Genomic DNA, 15,502 nt, shown 5'->3' with positions numbered 1-15,502 from the left:
CTCTCCAGGAAACTGCATTGTAAGCAAATTACTGGAGGGGGGTCCTGACTGATGGGTGATGGAAATCGAGGAGAAATAAACACCAAATCTTTCTTACATCATAATATGAGGCCTATTTTGATATTTGCTATGGGGGCCCCTGTCTTCTATGTACATCAATGACAGCATCTTCAAAAGAGAAGGATAGACCAGATAGCCCAACGCATCATTTACACCAGAAGAAAGAAGGAGGGTAAAAGTATTAGTTATGTGATGAGTGACAGCTGGGGAGAAGGATTGAACGATGTGTGACAGGACACTGCTGCTCTGGACAGTTCCTGATATGGACAGAGGTGGTAGCAGAGAGCACCATTGCCAGATTTTAAAAAGGCTACACAACTTCCTCTAGGGCGGAGATTCTCAAATGTTTTCTACTGGAGTCTGAACAAACAGTGATGCCTGGTCCCCACCAAGCAGACTAATGTGATGCCTGGTCCCCACCAAGAAGACCAAAGTGATGCCTGCTCCTCACCAAACCAACCAAAGTGATGCCTGCTCCTCACCAAACAGACCAAAGTGATGTGTGATCCTCACCAAACAGACCAATGTGATGCCTGGTCCCCACCAAGCAGACCAATGTGATGCCTGGTCCCCACCAAGCAGACCAATGTGATGCCTGGTCCCCACCAAGCAGACCAATGTGATGCCTGGTCCCCACCAAGCAGACCAATGTGATGCCTGGTCCCCACCAAGCAGACCAATGTGATGCCTGGTCCCCACCAAACAGAGCAAAGTGATGTCTGCTCCTCACCAAACAGACCAAAGTGATGCCTGATCCCCACCAAACAGAGCAAAGTGATGTCTGCTCCTCCCCAAACAGACCAAAGTGATGTCTGCTCCTCCCCAAACAGACCAAAGTGATGTCTGCTCCTCACCAAACAGACCAAAGTGATGTCTGCTCCTCACCAAACAGACCAAAGTGATGTCTGCTCCTCACCAAACAGACCAAAGTGATGTCTGCTCCTCACCAAACAGACCAAAGTGATGTCTGCTCCTCACCAAACAGACCAAAGTGATGTCTGCTCCTCACCAAACAGACCAAAGTGATGCCTGATCCTCACCAAACAGACCAAAGTGATGCCTGATCCTCACCAAACAGACCAAAGTGATGCCTGCTCCTCACCAAACAGACCAAAGTGATGCCTGATCCTCACCAAACAGACCAAAGTGATGCCTGATCCTCACCAAACAGACCAAAGTGATGCCTGCTCCTCACCAAACAGACCAAAGTGATGTCTGCTCCTCACCAAACAGACCAAAGTGATGTCTGCTCCTCACCAAACAGACCAAAGTGATGTCTGCTCCTCACCAAACAGACCAAAGTGATGTCTGCTCCTCACCAAACAGACCAAAGTGATGTCTGCTCCTCACCAAACAGACCAAAGTGATGCCTGCTCCTCACCAAACAGACCAAAGTGATGCCTGATCCTCACCAAACAGACCAAAGTGATGCCTGATCCTCACCAAACAGACCAAAGTGATGCCTGATCCTCACCAAACAGACCAAAGTGATGCCTGATCCTCACCAAACAGACCAAAGTGATGTCTGCTCCTCACCAAACAGACCAAAGTGATGTCTGCTCCTCACCAAACAGACCAAAGTGATATCTGCTCCTCACCAAACAGACCAAAGTGATGTCTGCTCCTCACCAAACAGACCAAAGTGATGCCTGATCCTCACCAAACAGACCAAAGTGATGCCTGATCCTCACCAAACAGACCAAAGTGATGCCTGATCCTCACCAAACAGACCAAAGTGATGCCTGATCCTCACCAAACAGACCAAAGTGATGCCTGATCCTCACCAAACAGACCAAAGTGATGCCTGATCCTCACCAAACAGACCAAAGTGATGTCTGCTCCTCACCAAACAGACCAAAGTGATGTCTGCTCCTCACCAAACAGACCAAAGTGATGCCTGCTCCTCACCAAACAGACCAAAGTGATGCCTGATCCTCACCAAAGAGACCAAAGTGATGTCTGCTCCTCATCAAACAGACCAGAGTGATGTCTGCCCCTCACCAGACAAACCAGCCAGCACCTGACCATCTGCTTTGGAAGTCTATTAAAAAAAATATTGCTCAGTCTACCTCTTATTTGTCTCCAAAACTCTGTATAACATTAACATTTGTACTAAATAAGTCAATAATGTTTCTAAACCAGAGATTGTTACAGCCGGGGAGAGGAGTGTGCAGCATATAATCACTACGGTGAAATCTGCCTTACCTGCTGTTCCTCACCAACCACTAGGGGGCGCCTCACTGACACACACACTGTGAGAACCAAAGCTCCAGAGAGCTCTCATAGGTACTGGCAGGCTGGACTTTTTAAAATAGAAGCAATAATAATAACAAAAAAAAATCTGTATATCTGATTTAAAAACCTATATATTTTTTCTCCGGAATTCACCTATATACTCCTATATACCCCAGGAGAATCGGATCAGTTGGGTGTTTGCAGTAGGTTGGACCTTGTGTTGCTATCGATGGTCAGACATATCTGTGGATGAGAGAATGTATGGTCAGATCAGGTGGTAGGATGGTCAGTGTATTCCATGATGTTTCTGTAGAGAGGCCTATTTACATTACATATTTGCATCCTGTTAACCCCTTAAGGACCCATCCAATTTTCATTGTAGGACCCGGCCATTTTTTGCACATCTGACCACTTTCATTTTAAGCATTAATAACTCTGGGATGCTTTTACCTTCATAACTTTTTCGTGACATATTCTACTTTATGTTATTGGTAACATTTTGTCGATACTTGCATCATTTGTTGGTGAAAAATTGCAAAATTTGATGAAAAAAATTGAAAAATTTCACTTTTTTTTTTTTTTAACTTTGAAGCTCTCTGCTAATAAGGAAAATGAATATTCCAAATAAATTTTATCTATAGATTCACATATGCAATATGTCTACTTTATATTTGCATCATAAAGTTGACATGTTTTTTTACTTTTGGAAGACACCAGAGGGCTTCAAAGTATAGCAGCAATCTTCCAATTTTTCACAACATTTTCAAAATCGAAATTTTTCAGGGACCAGTTCAGTTTTGAAGTGGATTTGAAGGGCTTTCATATTAGAAATACCCCATAAATGACCCCATTATACAAACTGCACCCCTCAAAGTATTCAAAATGACATTCAAAAGGTTTGTTAACCCTTTAGGTGTTTCACAGGAATAGCAGCAAATTGAAGGAGAAAATTCTAAATCTTCATTTTTTACACTGGCATGTTCTTGTAGACCCAGATATTGCATTTTTACAAGGGGTAAAAGGAGAGAAATATTCCTAAAATTTGTAACCCAATTTCTCTCGAGTAAGAAATTACCTCACGTGTATTTCAAGTGTTCGGCGGGCGCAGTAGAGGGCTCAGAATGGAAGGAGCGACAGTGGGATTTTGGAGAGTTAGTTTTTCTGAAATGGTTTTTGGGGGGGCATGTCACATTTCGGAAGCCCCTATGGTGCCAGAACAGCAAAAAACAAAAAAAAACAAAAAACACATGGCATACTATTTTGGAAACTACACCCCCTCAAGGCACGTAACAAGGGGTCCAGTGAGCCTTAACACCCCAGAGGTGTTTAACGACTTTTCGTTAAAGTTGTATGTGTAAATTATTTTTTTCCCACTAAAATGCTAGTTTTCCCTCAAATACATTTTTTTTTTACATGGAATAATAGGACAAAATGCCCCCCAAAATTTGTAACCCCATTTCTTCTGAGTATGGAAATACCCCATGTGTGTACGTCAAGTGCTCTGCTGGCGAACTACAATGCTCAGAAGAGAAGGAGCTCCATTGAGCTTTTTGAAAGAGTATTTGTTTGGAATGGAAATCGGGGGCCATGTGCGTTTACAAAGCCCCCCGTGGTGCCCGAACATTGGACCCTCCCCCACGTGACCCCATTTTGGAAACTACACCCCTCACAGAATTTAATAAGGGGTGCAGTGAACATTTTACACCCCACTGACGTTTGACAGATCTTTGGAACCGTGGGCTGTGCAAATGAAAAATAAAATTTTTCATTTTCACGGATCACTGTTCCAAAAATCTGTCAGACACCTGTGGGGCGTAAATGCTCACTATACCCCTTATTACATTACGTGAGGGGTGCAGTTTCCAAAATGGGGTCACATGTGGGGGAGGGTCCAATGTTCGGGCACCACGGGGGGCTTTGTAAACGCACATGGCGGGGGGCTTTGTAAACGCACATTTTTTTTTTACACTAACAGGCTGGTGTAGCCCCCAACTTTACCTTTTCATAAGGGGTAAAAGGAGAAAAAGCCCCCCAAAAGTTGTAGTCTAGTACGGAGATACCCTATATGTGGCCCTAAACTGTTTCCTTGAAATTCGACAGGGCTCTGAAATGAGAGAGCGCCATGCGCATTTGAAGATTGCATGGGGTGGACATAGGGGTATTGTACGCCAGTGATTCCCAAACAGGGTGCCTCCAGTTGCTAAACTCCCAGCATGCCTGGACAGTCGGTGGCTATCCGGAAATGCTGGGAGTTGTTGTTTTGCAACAGCTGGAGGCTCCGTTTTGGAAACACTGCCGTACAATACGTTTTTCATTTTTATTGGGGGGACAGTGTAAGGGGTTGTATATGTAGTGTTTTACCCTTTACTATGTGTTAGTGTAGTGTAGTATTTTTAGGGTACGTTCGCACTGGCGGGTTACGGTGAGTTTCCTGCTAGGAGTTTGCACTGCGGCGAAAAATTTGCTGCAGCTCAAACTTCACGCAGGAAACTTACCGTAAACCTGCCCGTGTGAATGTACCCTGTACATTCACATGGGACATCACATGGGGGGGGGGGGGGCAACACCCAGCATGTACTGACAGACCGTGCATGCTGGGAGTTGTACTTTTGCAACAGCTGGAGGGACATTGGTTGGAAAACCTTCAGTTAGGTTCTGTTACTTGACTCAGTATTTTCCAACCAGTGTGTCTCCAGCTGTTGCAAAACTACAACTCCTAGCATGAACTGGTCGCCGAAGGGCATGCTGGTAAATTTAGTTATGCAACAGCTGGAGGTACGCAACTACAACTCGCAGCATGCCGGGACAGCTGTTTGGGCATGCTGCGATTTGCAGTTTTGCAACATCTGGAGGGCTACAATTTAGAGACCACTGCACAGTGAGCTCCAAACTGTGGCCCTCCAGATGTTGCAAAGCTACAAATTCCAGCATGCACAGACAACAAACTGCTGTCTGGGCATGCTAGGAGTTGTAGTTTTGCAAGATCTAGAGGGCTACATTTTGGAGATCACTGTGCAGTGGTCTCTAAATTGTAGACCTCCAGATGTTGCAAAACTGCAAATCCCAGCATGCCCAAACAGCTGTCTGGGCATGCTGGTAGTTGTAGCTTTGTAACATCTGGAGGGCTACAGCATAGAGACCACTGTATAGTGGTCTCAGACTGTAGCCCTCCAGATGTTGCTAGGCAACTTACCGGCTTCCGTAGGATCTAGGTAGCCAGCCGCACGACATCGCAACCTGCCGATCACTGTCGCCTGCAGCCTCCGTAGAACGGTAAGTGACCTTTGGCGCCCCTCCCTGTCAGTTTCCCCGTCCTGCCCCGCCTATTGTGGGTGGGCAGAACAGGGAAACCGAAAGTAACCCCCCCCCCCCCCCCGATCTGCTATTGGTTGTCGCTTCTATACGACCAATAGCAGGGATAGGAGGGGAGGCACCCCTGCCACCTCACTCCTATCCCTTCAGGGGGATCGTCGGTGTCTTGGACAACCGCGATCCCCCTTATATTCCGGGTCACCATAGACCCGTAATTGCGCAAATCGCAAGTGTCAATTCACTTGCGATTTGCCTCGATCGCCGACATGTGGGGGTTCTGATGACCCCCCCTGGGCATTTGCGTAGGGTGCCTGCTGATCGATATCAGTAGTCACGCCGGTCCGATCCCTGCCCGCTGCGTGGCAGGGACCTAAATTCCCACGCCCGTACATGTACGTCATGGGTCCTTAAGTACCAGGGTCCCATGACGTACCGGAACGACATGTGTCCTGAAGAGGTTAAAGGGGTACTCCGGTGGAAAACTTTTTTTTTTTTTTTTTTTTAAATCAATTGGTGCCAGAAAGTTAAACAGATTAGTAAATTACTTCTGTTAAAAAAAATCTTAATCCTTCCAGTACTTATTAGCTGCTGAATACTACAGAGGAAATTATTTTTCTTTTTGAAACAGTGCTCTCTGCTCACATCTCTGTTCATTTTAAGAACTGTCCAGAGTAGGAGAAAATCCCCATAGCAAACATATGCTGCTCTGGACAGTTCCTAAAATGAACAGATATCAGCAGAGAGCGCTGTGTTCCAAAAAGAAAATAATTTCCTCTGTAGTAGTCAGCAGCTACTAAGTACTTGAAGGATTAAGATTTTTTAATCGAAGTATTTTACAAATCTGTTTAACTTTCTGGCACCAGTTGATTTAAAAAAAAATAATTTCCACCTGAGTAACCCTTTAACCCCTTAAGGACCAGGCCATTTTACACTTTAGGACCAGAGCGTTTTTTGAACATCTGACCACTGTCACTTTAAACATCAATAACTCTGGGATGCTTTTAGTTATCATTCTGATTCCGAGATTCTCGAGTAAGCACATACCTCATATGTCTATGTAAAGTGTTCGGCGGGCGCAGTAAAGGGCTCAGAAGCGAAGGAGCGACAAGGGGATTTTGGAGAGTACGTTTTTCTGAAATGGTTTTTGGGGGGCATATTGCATTTAGGAAGCCCCTATGGTGCCAGAACAGCAAAAAAAAACAAAAAAAACACATGGCATTCTATTTTGGAAACTAGACTCCTTGAGGAACGTAACAAGGAATAAAGTGAGCCTTAATACCCCACAGGGGTTTCACGACTTTTGCATATGTAAAAAAAAATGTTTTTTCACTAAGGGTGCATTCCCACGTGGCTTATTTTGCTGCGTATTTGGTGCTGCGTATTTTCCTACCCATTGACTTCAACAGGGAAAATAAAATACGCAGCAGCAAATACGCTGTGTGGGAACGTACCCTAAAATGTGTTTCCCCCCAAATTTCACATTTTTGCAAGGGTTAATAGCAGAAAATACCCCCCAAAATTTGTAACCCCATCTCTTCTGAGTATGGAGGTACCCCATAAGTGGACGTCAAATGCACTACGGGCGAACTACAATGCTCAGAAGAGAAGGAGTCACATTTGCAAATTTTGCTGAAATGGGTGGGGGGGGACATGTCACATTTAGGAAGTCCCTATGGTGCCAGGACAGCAAAAAAAAAAACACATGGCATACCATTTTGGAAACTAGACCCCTAGAGGAACGTAACAAGGGGTAAATTAAGCCTGAATACCCCACAGGGGTTTCACGACTTTTGCATATGTAAAAAAAATTAAAAAATGTTTTCACTAAAATGTGGGTTTTCTCTAAAATTTTTACATTTTTACAAGGGTTAATTGCAGAAAAGACACCCCACAATTTGTAAATACATTTCTTTGGAGTAAGGACATACCTGATTTTTGGATGATTTTGGCTCCACTGGTGCACACTAGGTCTTGGTATAGGCATGAGGTCAGTCAGGGGCCTTGAGCTTTTCATAGAAGAGGATGTGGGACCCCCCCCTCAAGGAGCGTTAATGGGGGGGGGAGCACTGAGCCCTAAAATAGGGGAACACTATGGGGGACAACGGGCTGTAACTAGGGTATACACGTGGGGTACAGAGGCCCGTAATATGGGGCACAGTGGGCCAGAAAATTATAAATTATAATAAAAAAAGGATATATTCCCAGAATGATGACCCAGAGCATAGCCAAAACAAAAAAAAAATATATGCCCACCCCAAACCCTATGCTCTGAATCATCATTCTGGGAATGTGATGTGTGTGGCCGTCCATAACCTGTTGCCTCAAATGCGCACCCGCTCAGGTGGAGAGAGCGCTGCACATTTGAGGCAACATAAAAAAGTCCCCGATGATAGTGACTCAGTGACCTATGACCCATTTTTGAAAAAACACCCCCAGAGGTCTTATCGGGTATTTATTTATTTTTTTCAGTTTTTTTTGGCCAATTTAGTGGTTTTAGGAGGTTAACAATTTGGAATGTACTCTGGACTTGGTACATTGGTCAAATTATGGAAAATTAAACTGAAAAGGGAAAATTTAGGGCTCCATGGAAGTGTGATACTCCCTGAAGCAGCCTATGCAGAGCCCCGGATTATCTGGGCAATTGTCGCACTGATACCTGGTGTCCCTCCGAATCCCCCTCCTGCTACACACTGCATCTTTTCTGGGATCGTCCCTTCTTTCCACTGTGGCGGATCACACCTGGAAAGTGTTGGCCTGGGACGATCCTGGCGCCTATAACTCCAGACCCTTGGGAAGTCCGGCCTGATCTTTCCCGGTCGCCAAAGATCAGGAACCTTAGGACTTCTTCTTGGTACTGGAGGAATGTTCCTGTGTTGCCAGCGTTCCGGTACAGTACAAAAGAGTTGTACATGGCAACCTGTACCAAGTAGACTGCAACTTTTTTGTACCATACCCGTGTTTTCCGCATGGCATTATATGGCTTGAGGACTTGATCTGAGAAATCAACTCCCCCCATATACTGATTGTAGCCCAGAATACAATCGGGCTTGAGGACCGGTGTTGTGGTACCTCGCACAGGGACAGGGGTGCTGACGTTACCATGAATAGTGGTCAGCATAAGGACATCCCTCTTATCCTTATACCTGACCAACAACAGGTTATCATGGGTCAGGGCACGGGACTCACCCTTGGGGATAGGCGTCTGGACCAAATTTAGAGGGAGGCCTCTCTGGTTCCTCCGCACGGTCCCACAAGCGGACGTGGATCTGGCGGAAAGGGATGTGAAGAGAGGCATGCTGGTATAAAAGTTATCCACGTACACGTGGAAACCCTTATCCAGCAATGGGTGCACAAGGTCCCAAACGAGTTTCCCGCTAACACCCAGAGTGGGGGGACATTCTGGGGGTTCAATACGGGAATCTCGTCCCTCATATACTATAAACTTGCAAGTGTACCCGGAGGTACTATCACGAAGTTTATAGAGTTTCACGCCATAACGCGCCGGCTTCGAGGGAATTTACTGGCGGAAGAGGAGTCTCCCCTTAAAACGGATGAGAGACTCATCAAAAGAGAGGTCCCTGAGCGGTACGTAGGCCTCCAAAAATTTGGCCCCAAAGTGATCGATGACCGGCCTCACTTTGTAAAGCCGGTCATGGGCGGGATCACCTAGGGGGGGACATGCCACATTATCTGCATAATGCAGGCATTTCCGAATGGCCTCGAACCGCCTCCGTGTCATCGCCATACTGTAAAGCGGGGTCTGATAGAGGATGTCCCCGCTCCAGTAAGGAAGAGCACTTGTTTTTTTTGTCCAGGCCCATATACAACGAGAGGCCCCAAAAAGTCCTAATTTCCGCTGCCATTCATTGGGCCTGGCCAAAAGTGAATCGGGGTGGTGGGCAATGAACTGCTGGGCATACAAGTTTGTTTGCTCCACCATGTGATTGACCAGGCTGTCACTGAAAAAATACTTTAAAAAGTCCAGATCAGTGAATCCAGCATGGCCAATCCGGATTCCTGAGTCGCCAAGAAACTCAGGAATCCGTGGCTGATAACCCTCTGGGGGGCTCCGGTGCACTTGTCTGGGGGGCCGGACTCCTATTACGAGTGGCATTGCCACTCGTACTAGTGTCGGCCACTGGGTCACTCCCATGGGGGGTGCGTGGCCTCGCCTGGCGGCGTCTCCGCCGCCGTACAGGGGACTCCATCACTGGTAGATGATGAGGAGGACGATGAAGAACACAAAAATGTAGGATCTTCCTCGTCCTCACTGGCAGATTCGGAGTCAGAGGCTAAAAAAGCGTAAGCCTCCGCTGCTGAAAATGCCCAGCGGGCCATCGCCTTTTTTCTTCGGTGGCGGGGGGGGGGGGGGGGCAGTGGCAGGGGGGGCGGGGAAGTATGTACGGTGTGGTGCTTGGTGTAAAGAGTGTATAACAGTAAAATAAAAAAGCTGCGACCCAAAAAAAAAAACAGATGGCGCACGCAGCTCCCTGAACCCGTAATAGGACCCTTGCGGACCTATTAGGGGTCGGGGGGGACTTTTTTTTTTTTTTACTTATTTTTTTACTTTTTTAACTTTATTAACTCCTACCTGTCCCTGCAATCCGATTTCCCTATTCTAAGGCTCCGAGGGGGGATCCACGGTCTTCTCCTCACTGCTGCACCCGCTGACTGAACACAGAGAGCGGGTGCAGCAGCGGGAAGGGACCGTTAACCCCTCCTCTGTCGCACTTCTATTGGCTGGACGATCTCCAGCCAATAGCAGCATTGCTGGGAAGGTGACCGTATTGTCACCTCTCCCCAGTAATGGCAGGTGATTGGCAGTGTATCGTACACCGCCGATCATCAGCTAGTTCCGGGTCATCGGGTCACCACTGACCCGAATGACCGGAATCACCACAGATCGCCCACGCGATTTCGCAGACTATCTGCGGCGATCGGCGACATGTGGGGGTCCCGGAACCCCCCTCGTCGTTTGCCTTGGACGCCTGCTGAACGATTTCAGCAGGCGTCCCATCGCGCAACCCGCCCGGCGGGATGCGAAATTCACCAGGACGTATGAGTACGTTCCTGGTCCTTAAGACCCAGGGCGCAGGGACGTACTCATAGGTGCCTGGTCCTTAAGGGGTTAAGGACCAAGGACATACCGGTACGTCTTGAGTCCTTTCCCTTTCTATAACACGGGGCCACGACGTGGCTAATAGCGCGCAGCACCGCGATCACTGCCGCACGCTATTAACCCTTTAGACGCGGCGTTCAAAGTTGAACGCCGCGTCTAAAGTGAAAGTGAAACCATGCTGGTTAGCTCAGGGAGCTGTTCGGGATTGCCGCGGCGAAATCGCGGTGTCCCGAACAGCTGTTAGACACGAGGAGGGTCTCCTACCTAGCCTCCTGGTGTCTGATCGCTGAATGACTGTTCAGTGCCTGAGATCCAGGCATGACCAATCAAGCGGCAGAATCATCGATCACTGGTTTCCTATGAGAAACCAGTGATCAATGATAAAGATCAGTGTGTGCAGTGTTATAGGTCCCTATGGGATAACAATGATCAGTATAAAAGATCAGTGTGTGCAGTGTTATAGGTCCCTATGGGATAACAATGATCAGTATAAGAGATCAGTGTGTGCAGTGTTATAGGTCCCTATGGGATAACAATGATCAGTATAAGAGATCAGTGTGTGCAGTGTTATAGGTCCCTATGGGATAACAATGATCAGTATAAGAGATCAGTGTGTGCAGTGTTATAGGTCCCTATGGGATAACAATGATCAGTATAAGAGATCAGTGTGTGCAGTGTTATAGGTCCCTATGGGAGCTATAACACTGCAAAAAAAAAGTGAAAAAAAAAAAGTGAATAATGATCATTTTACACCTCACCTAATAAAAGTTTGAATCACCCCCCTTTTCCCTTTAAAAAAAGAAAAGTGTAAATAAATATAAACATATGTGGTATTGCCCCGTGCGGAAATGTCTGAATTATAAAAACATATTGTTAATTAAACCGCACGGTCAATGTTGTACGCGCAAAAAAATTCCAAAGTCCAAAATAGTGTATTTTTGGTCACATTTTATATCATGAAAAAATTAATAAAAAGTGATCAACAAGTCAGATGAATACAAAAATGGTCACGGCGCAAAAAATGAGCCCTCATACCGCCCCATACGCGGTAAAATAAAAAAGTTATAGGGGTCAGAAATGACAATTTTAACGTATTAATTTTCCTGCATGTAGTTATGATTTTTTTCAGAAGCACGACAAAATCAAACCTATATAAGTAGGGGATCATTTTAACCGTATGGACCTACAGAATAAAGATAAGGTGTCATTTTTACCGAAAAATGTACTACGTAGAAACTGAAGCCCCCAAAAGTTACAAAATGGCGTGTTTTTTTTTTTTTCAATTTTGTCTCACAATGATTTTTTTTTTCCGTTTCGCCGTAGAATTTTGGGTAAAATTACTGATGTCATTACAAAGTAGAATTGGTGGCGCAAAAAATAAGCCATCATATGGATTTTTAGGTGCAAAATTGAAAGGGTTATTTTTTAAAGGTAAGGAGGAAAAAACGGAAAACCCCCTGGTCCTTAAGGGGTACTCCACTGGTCGGCGGTAGGAACATTTAGTTCCTAACACTGTGTGTGCGCTGCAGGGGGCGATCACGACCCTTGTGATGTCATGCCACACCCCCTCAATGAAAGTCTATGGGAGGGGAGTGATGGCCGTCACGCCCCCTCCCATAGACTGGCACTGGGGGGCGTGGCCAACCCCCACAGTGCGCACACAGCGTTCGGAACTAAATGTTCCAAATGCTGCACAGTAGAGTACCCCTTTAAAACTATTTTTTTTTCTTTTCTTGTTTGGAAAATTTAGCATTAATACAGGATGGATCAGGATGCAAAAATGACTGCGGTTCCTTTTTCGGTCTTGTTTAGGAACAAGATCCAGATGGGTCTCATTCTTATGTCAAATAGAAGATCATGGCGACAGGATAGGCGTCCTATTACATCCTGTATAAAGGGAATCTGTCAGGTGTATTTGATGCTAAGATCTGCAGACATAAATAAAAGCTGATTGTTCCACCAAACTGATAAAATCTCCTTTTTTAAGTCTTTCTCAGTCAAGGAGGCGGAGCTGAGCTGCTGAAGTGTCAGAACCCTGAATGATTGCCAGATTCCCTGTAGAAAGGTCATAATTCTGATAGTGCCCTTATAAATAGGTTACTATATTTACTATACAAAATAGGCTTACTATATTTATATGCAACATTCTTAAGGTTATATTTCTAAAAATAAATAAAATGAAATCTTTTTTATTCTTGGCAGATGACTGTTCCAGGAGATCAGAGGGAGATCTGATATCTTCATGTGTAAAAACAGAGGATGGTATCACACAAGTTACATATGAAGATTATTACTTCGTCCCAGATCCACCCTCAGACCTTCACAGCCAAGATCTGTCATCTGATCCTTTTACAAAACAAAATAAAATCCCCACAAGGTTTGTTGGGCATCAAAAGACTAATACAGGCGAGAAGTCATTTTCCTGTTCAGAATGTGGGAAATGTTTTACTCAAAAATTAACACTTTTTAGACATAAAAGAACTCATACAGGACGGAAGCCATTTCCTTGCCCAGAATGTGGAAAATGTTTTTCTCGAAAAACGCAGCTTTTTCAACACCACAAAATTCACACAGGTGAGAAGCCATTTTCATGTTCAGAATGTGGGAAATGTTTTACTCAGAAATCAAAACTTATTAGACATCAAAGAAGTCACACAGGGGAGAAGCCATTTTCTTGCCCAGAATGTAAAAAATGTTTCACTCGGAAATCCTCTCTTGTTGACCATCAAAGAATTCACACAGGAGAGAAGCCATTTCCATGCCTTGAATGTGGAAAGTGTTTTATTACAAAATCAGTTCTTGTTGCCCATCAAAGGAGTCACACAGGAGAGAAGCCATTTTTATGCCCAGAATGTGGGAAATGTTTTACTCTTAAATCACATCTTCGTGCCCATCAAAGAAGTCACACAGGAGAGAAGCCATTTCCATGCCCAGAATGTGGGAAATGTTTTACTCATAAATCACATCTTAGTGCCCATCAAAGAAGTCATACAGGAGAGAAGCCATTTTCATGCCCAGAATGTGGGAAATGTTATTCTCAAAAATCACATCTTCGTGCCCATCAAATTAATCATACAGGAGAGAAGCAATTTCCATGCCCAGAATGTGGGAAATGTTTTTCTTATAGAACAGGTCTTGTAAAGCATCAAAAAACTCACACACAGGAGAAGCCATTTTCATGCTCAGACTGTGGGAAATGTTTCACTTCTCAATTAAAACTGTTTCAACATAATAAAGCTCACACAGTAAAGAAACCATTTCCATGCCCAGAATGTGGCAAATATTTTACAAAAAAAGCTAATCTTGTTCAACACCTAAGAATTCACACAGGAGAGAAGCCATTTTCATGTCCAGAATGTGGGAAGTGTTTTACTTACAAATCAAATCTTGTTGAACATCAAAGAAGTCACACTGGAGAGAAGCCATTTTTGTGTCCGGAATGTGGGAAATGTTTTATTTCTCGCTATACTCTGCTTAAACATAAAAAAACTCACACCGGAGAGAAGCCATTTTCATGTCCAGAATGTGGGAAATGTTTTATGTATCAATCAATTTTGCTTAAACATAAAAAAATTCACACAGGGGAGAGACCATTTTCATGCCCAGAATGTGGAAAGTGTTTTATTGACAAATCACATCTTGTTGAACATCAAAGAACTCACACAAGAGAAACGCCATTTCCATGCTCAGAATGTGGGAAATGTTTTTCTTCTAAAATAAGTCTTAATAGACATAAAAAAACTCACACAGGAGAGATGCCATTTTAATGTGCATATGTGTGAAGTCTTTTAGGACAATGTCATGTCTAATTACACATCAAAGAACTCACACAGGAAAAACATAACATGTGGTTCTTAACCCCTTCACGCTCATTGATGTATTATTATGTCCTGGGAGCATGAAGGGTGTGTGGAGAAGGTTCTAAATTGGAGCTGGTTATTTAATTTTTCCAATTTTGCAAACAAAAAAACATAAACATGTTTCATATGGCCGCATGCAGAAATTAGAGATGAGCGAACTTACAGTAAATTCGATTCGTCACAAACTTCTCGGCTCAGCAGTTGATGACTTATCCTGCATAAATTAGTTCAGCTTTCAGGTGCTCCGGTGGGCTGGAAAAGGTGGATACAGTCCTAGGAAAGATTCTCCTAGGACTGTATCAACCTTTTCCAGCCCACGGGAGCACCTGAAAGCTGAACTCATTTATGCAGGATAAGTCATCAACGGCCGAGCCGAGAAGTTCATGACGAATCGAATTTACTGTAAATTCGCTCATCTCTAGCAGAAATGTAAGAACCATTAAAATATTATGTTACTGAAACCTCACGATGAACGTTATAAAAGTAAAAAGAAAAACAAACGCAGAATTTAGTTTTATTTATTTTTTGGTCACTTCACAAGTGGTAAAAAAAATCCGATCAATTCCATAACGGTACCGATAAGAACTACAGATGACAACACAAATAACAAGCCCTCACTCAGCTTCGTAACGGAAAAATATAAAAGTTATATGGATCAGAAGAGGGAGATTTTCATTATTTTTCTTTTCATGTGTTTGATTTTTTTTAAAGTAGCAAAATATAAAAAAAAAATGAATACAAATTGGGTATTTGTTATAATCGTACTGACCTGAAGAACACAGATAATGGGAATGGCATTAATATGGACCCCACCCTACCCATTTACTAATGAATAAAATTATGTTACATATATATATTAGTAGGGTTGAAAAAAGACATACCGTATATACTCGAGTATAAGCCGACCCGAATATAA

The 15,502-nt window shown here is 44.2% G+C and overlaps 1 protein-coding gene across 1 annotated transcript in view; it reads left to right on the top strand.

The window, feature by feature from the left end:
• LOC130296514 (oocyte zinc finger protein XlCOF6-like) overlaps positions 1-14,781 on the top strand; it is an 88,701-nt gene extending 73,920 nt beyond the window's left edge. The window contains exon 5 of the mRNA XM_056548121.1: positions 12,929-14,781. Coding sequence (XP_056404096.1) covers positions 12,929-14,493 — 1,565 coding nt within the window. The 3' untranslated portion in view covers positions 14,494-14,781. The remainder of the gene's footprint in view (positions 1-12,928) is intronic.
• Positions 14,782-15,502: the final 721 nt, after the last annotated feature.

The sequence above is a fragment of the Hyla sarda genome, chromosome 1 (genome assembly GCF_029499605.1).
Source record: "Hyla sarda isolate aHylSar1 chromosome 1, aHylSar1.hap1, whole genome shotgun sequence".
Taxonomy (NCBI): Eukaryota; Metazoa; Chordata; class Amphibia; order Anura; family Hylidae; genus Hyla; species Hyla sarda.
The sequence above is the reverse complement of the archived record's forward strand: the minus strand, read 5'-3'. Positions and strand labels throughout refer to the sequence as shown.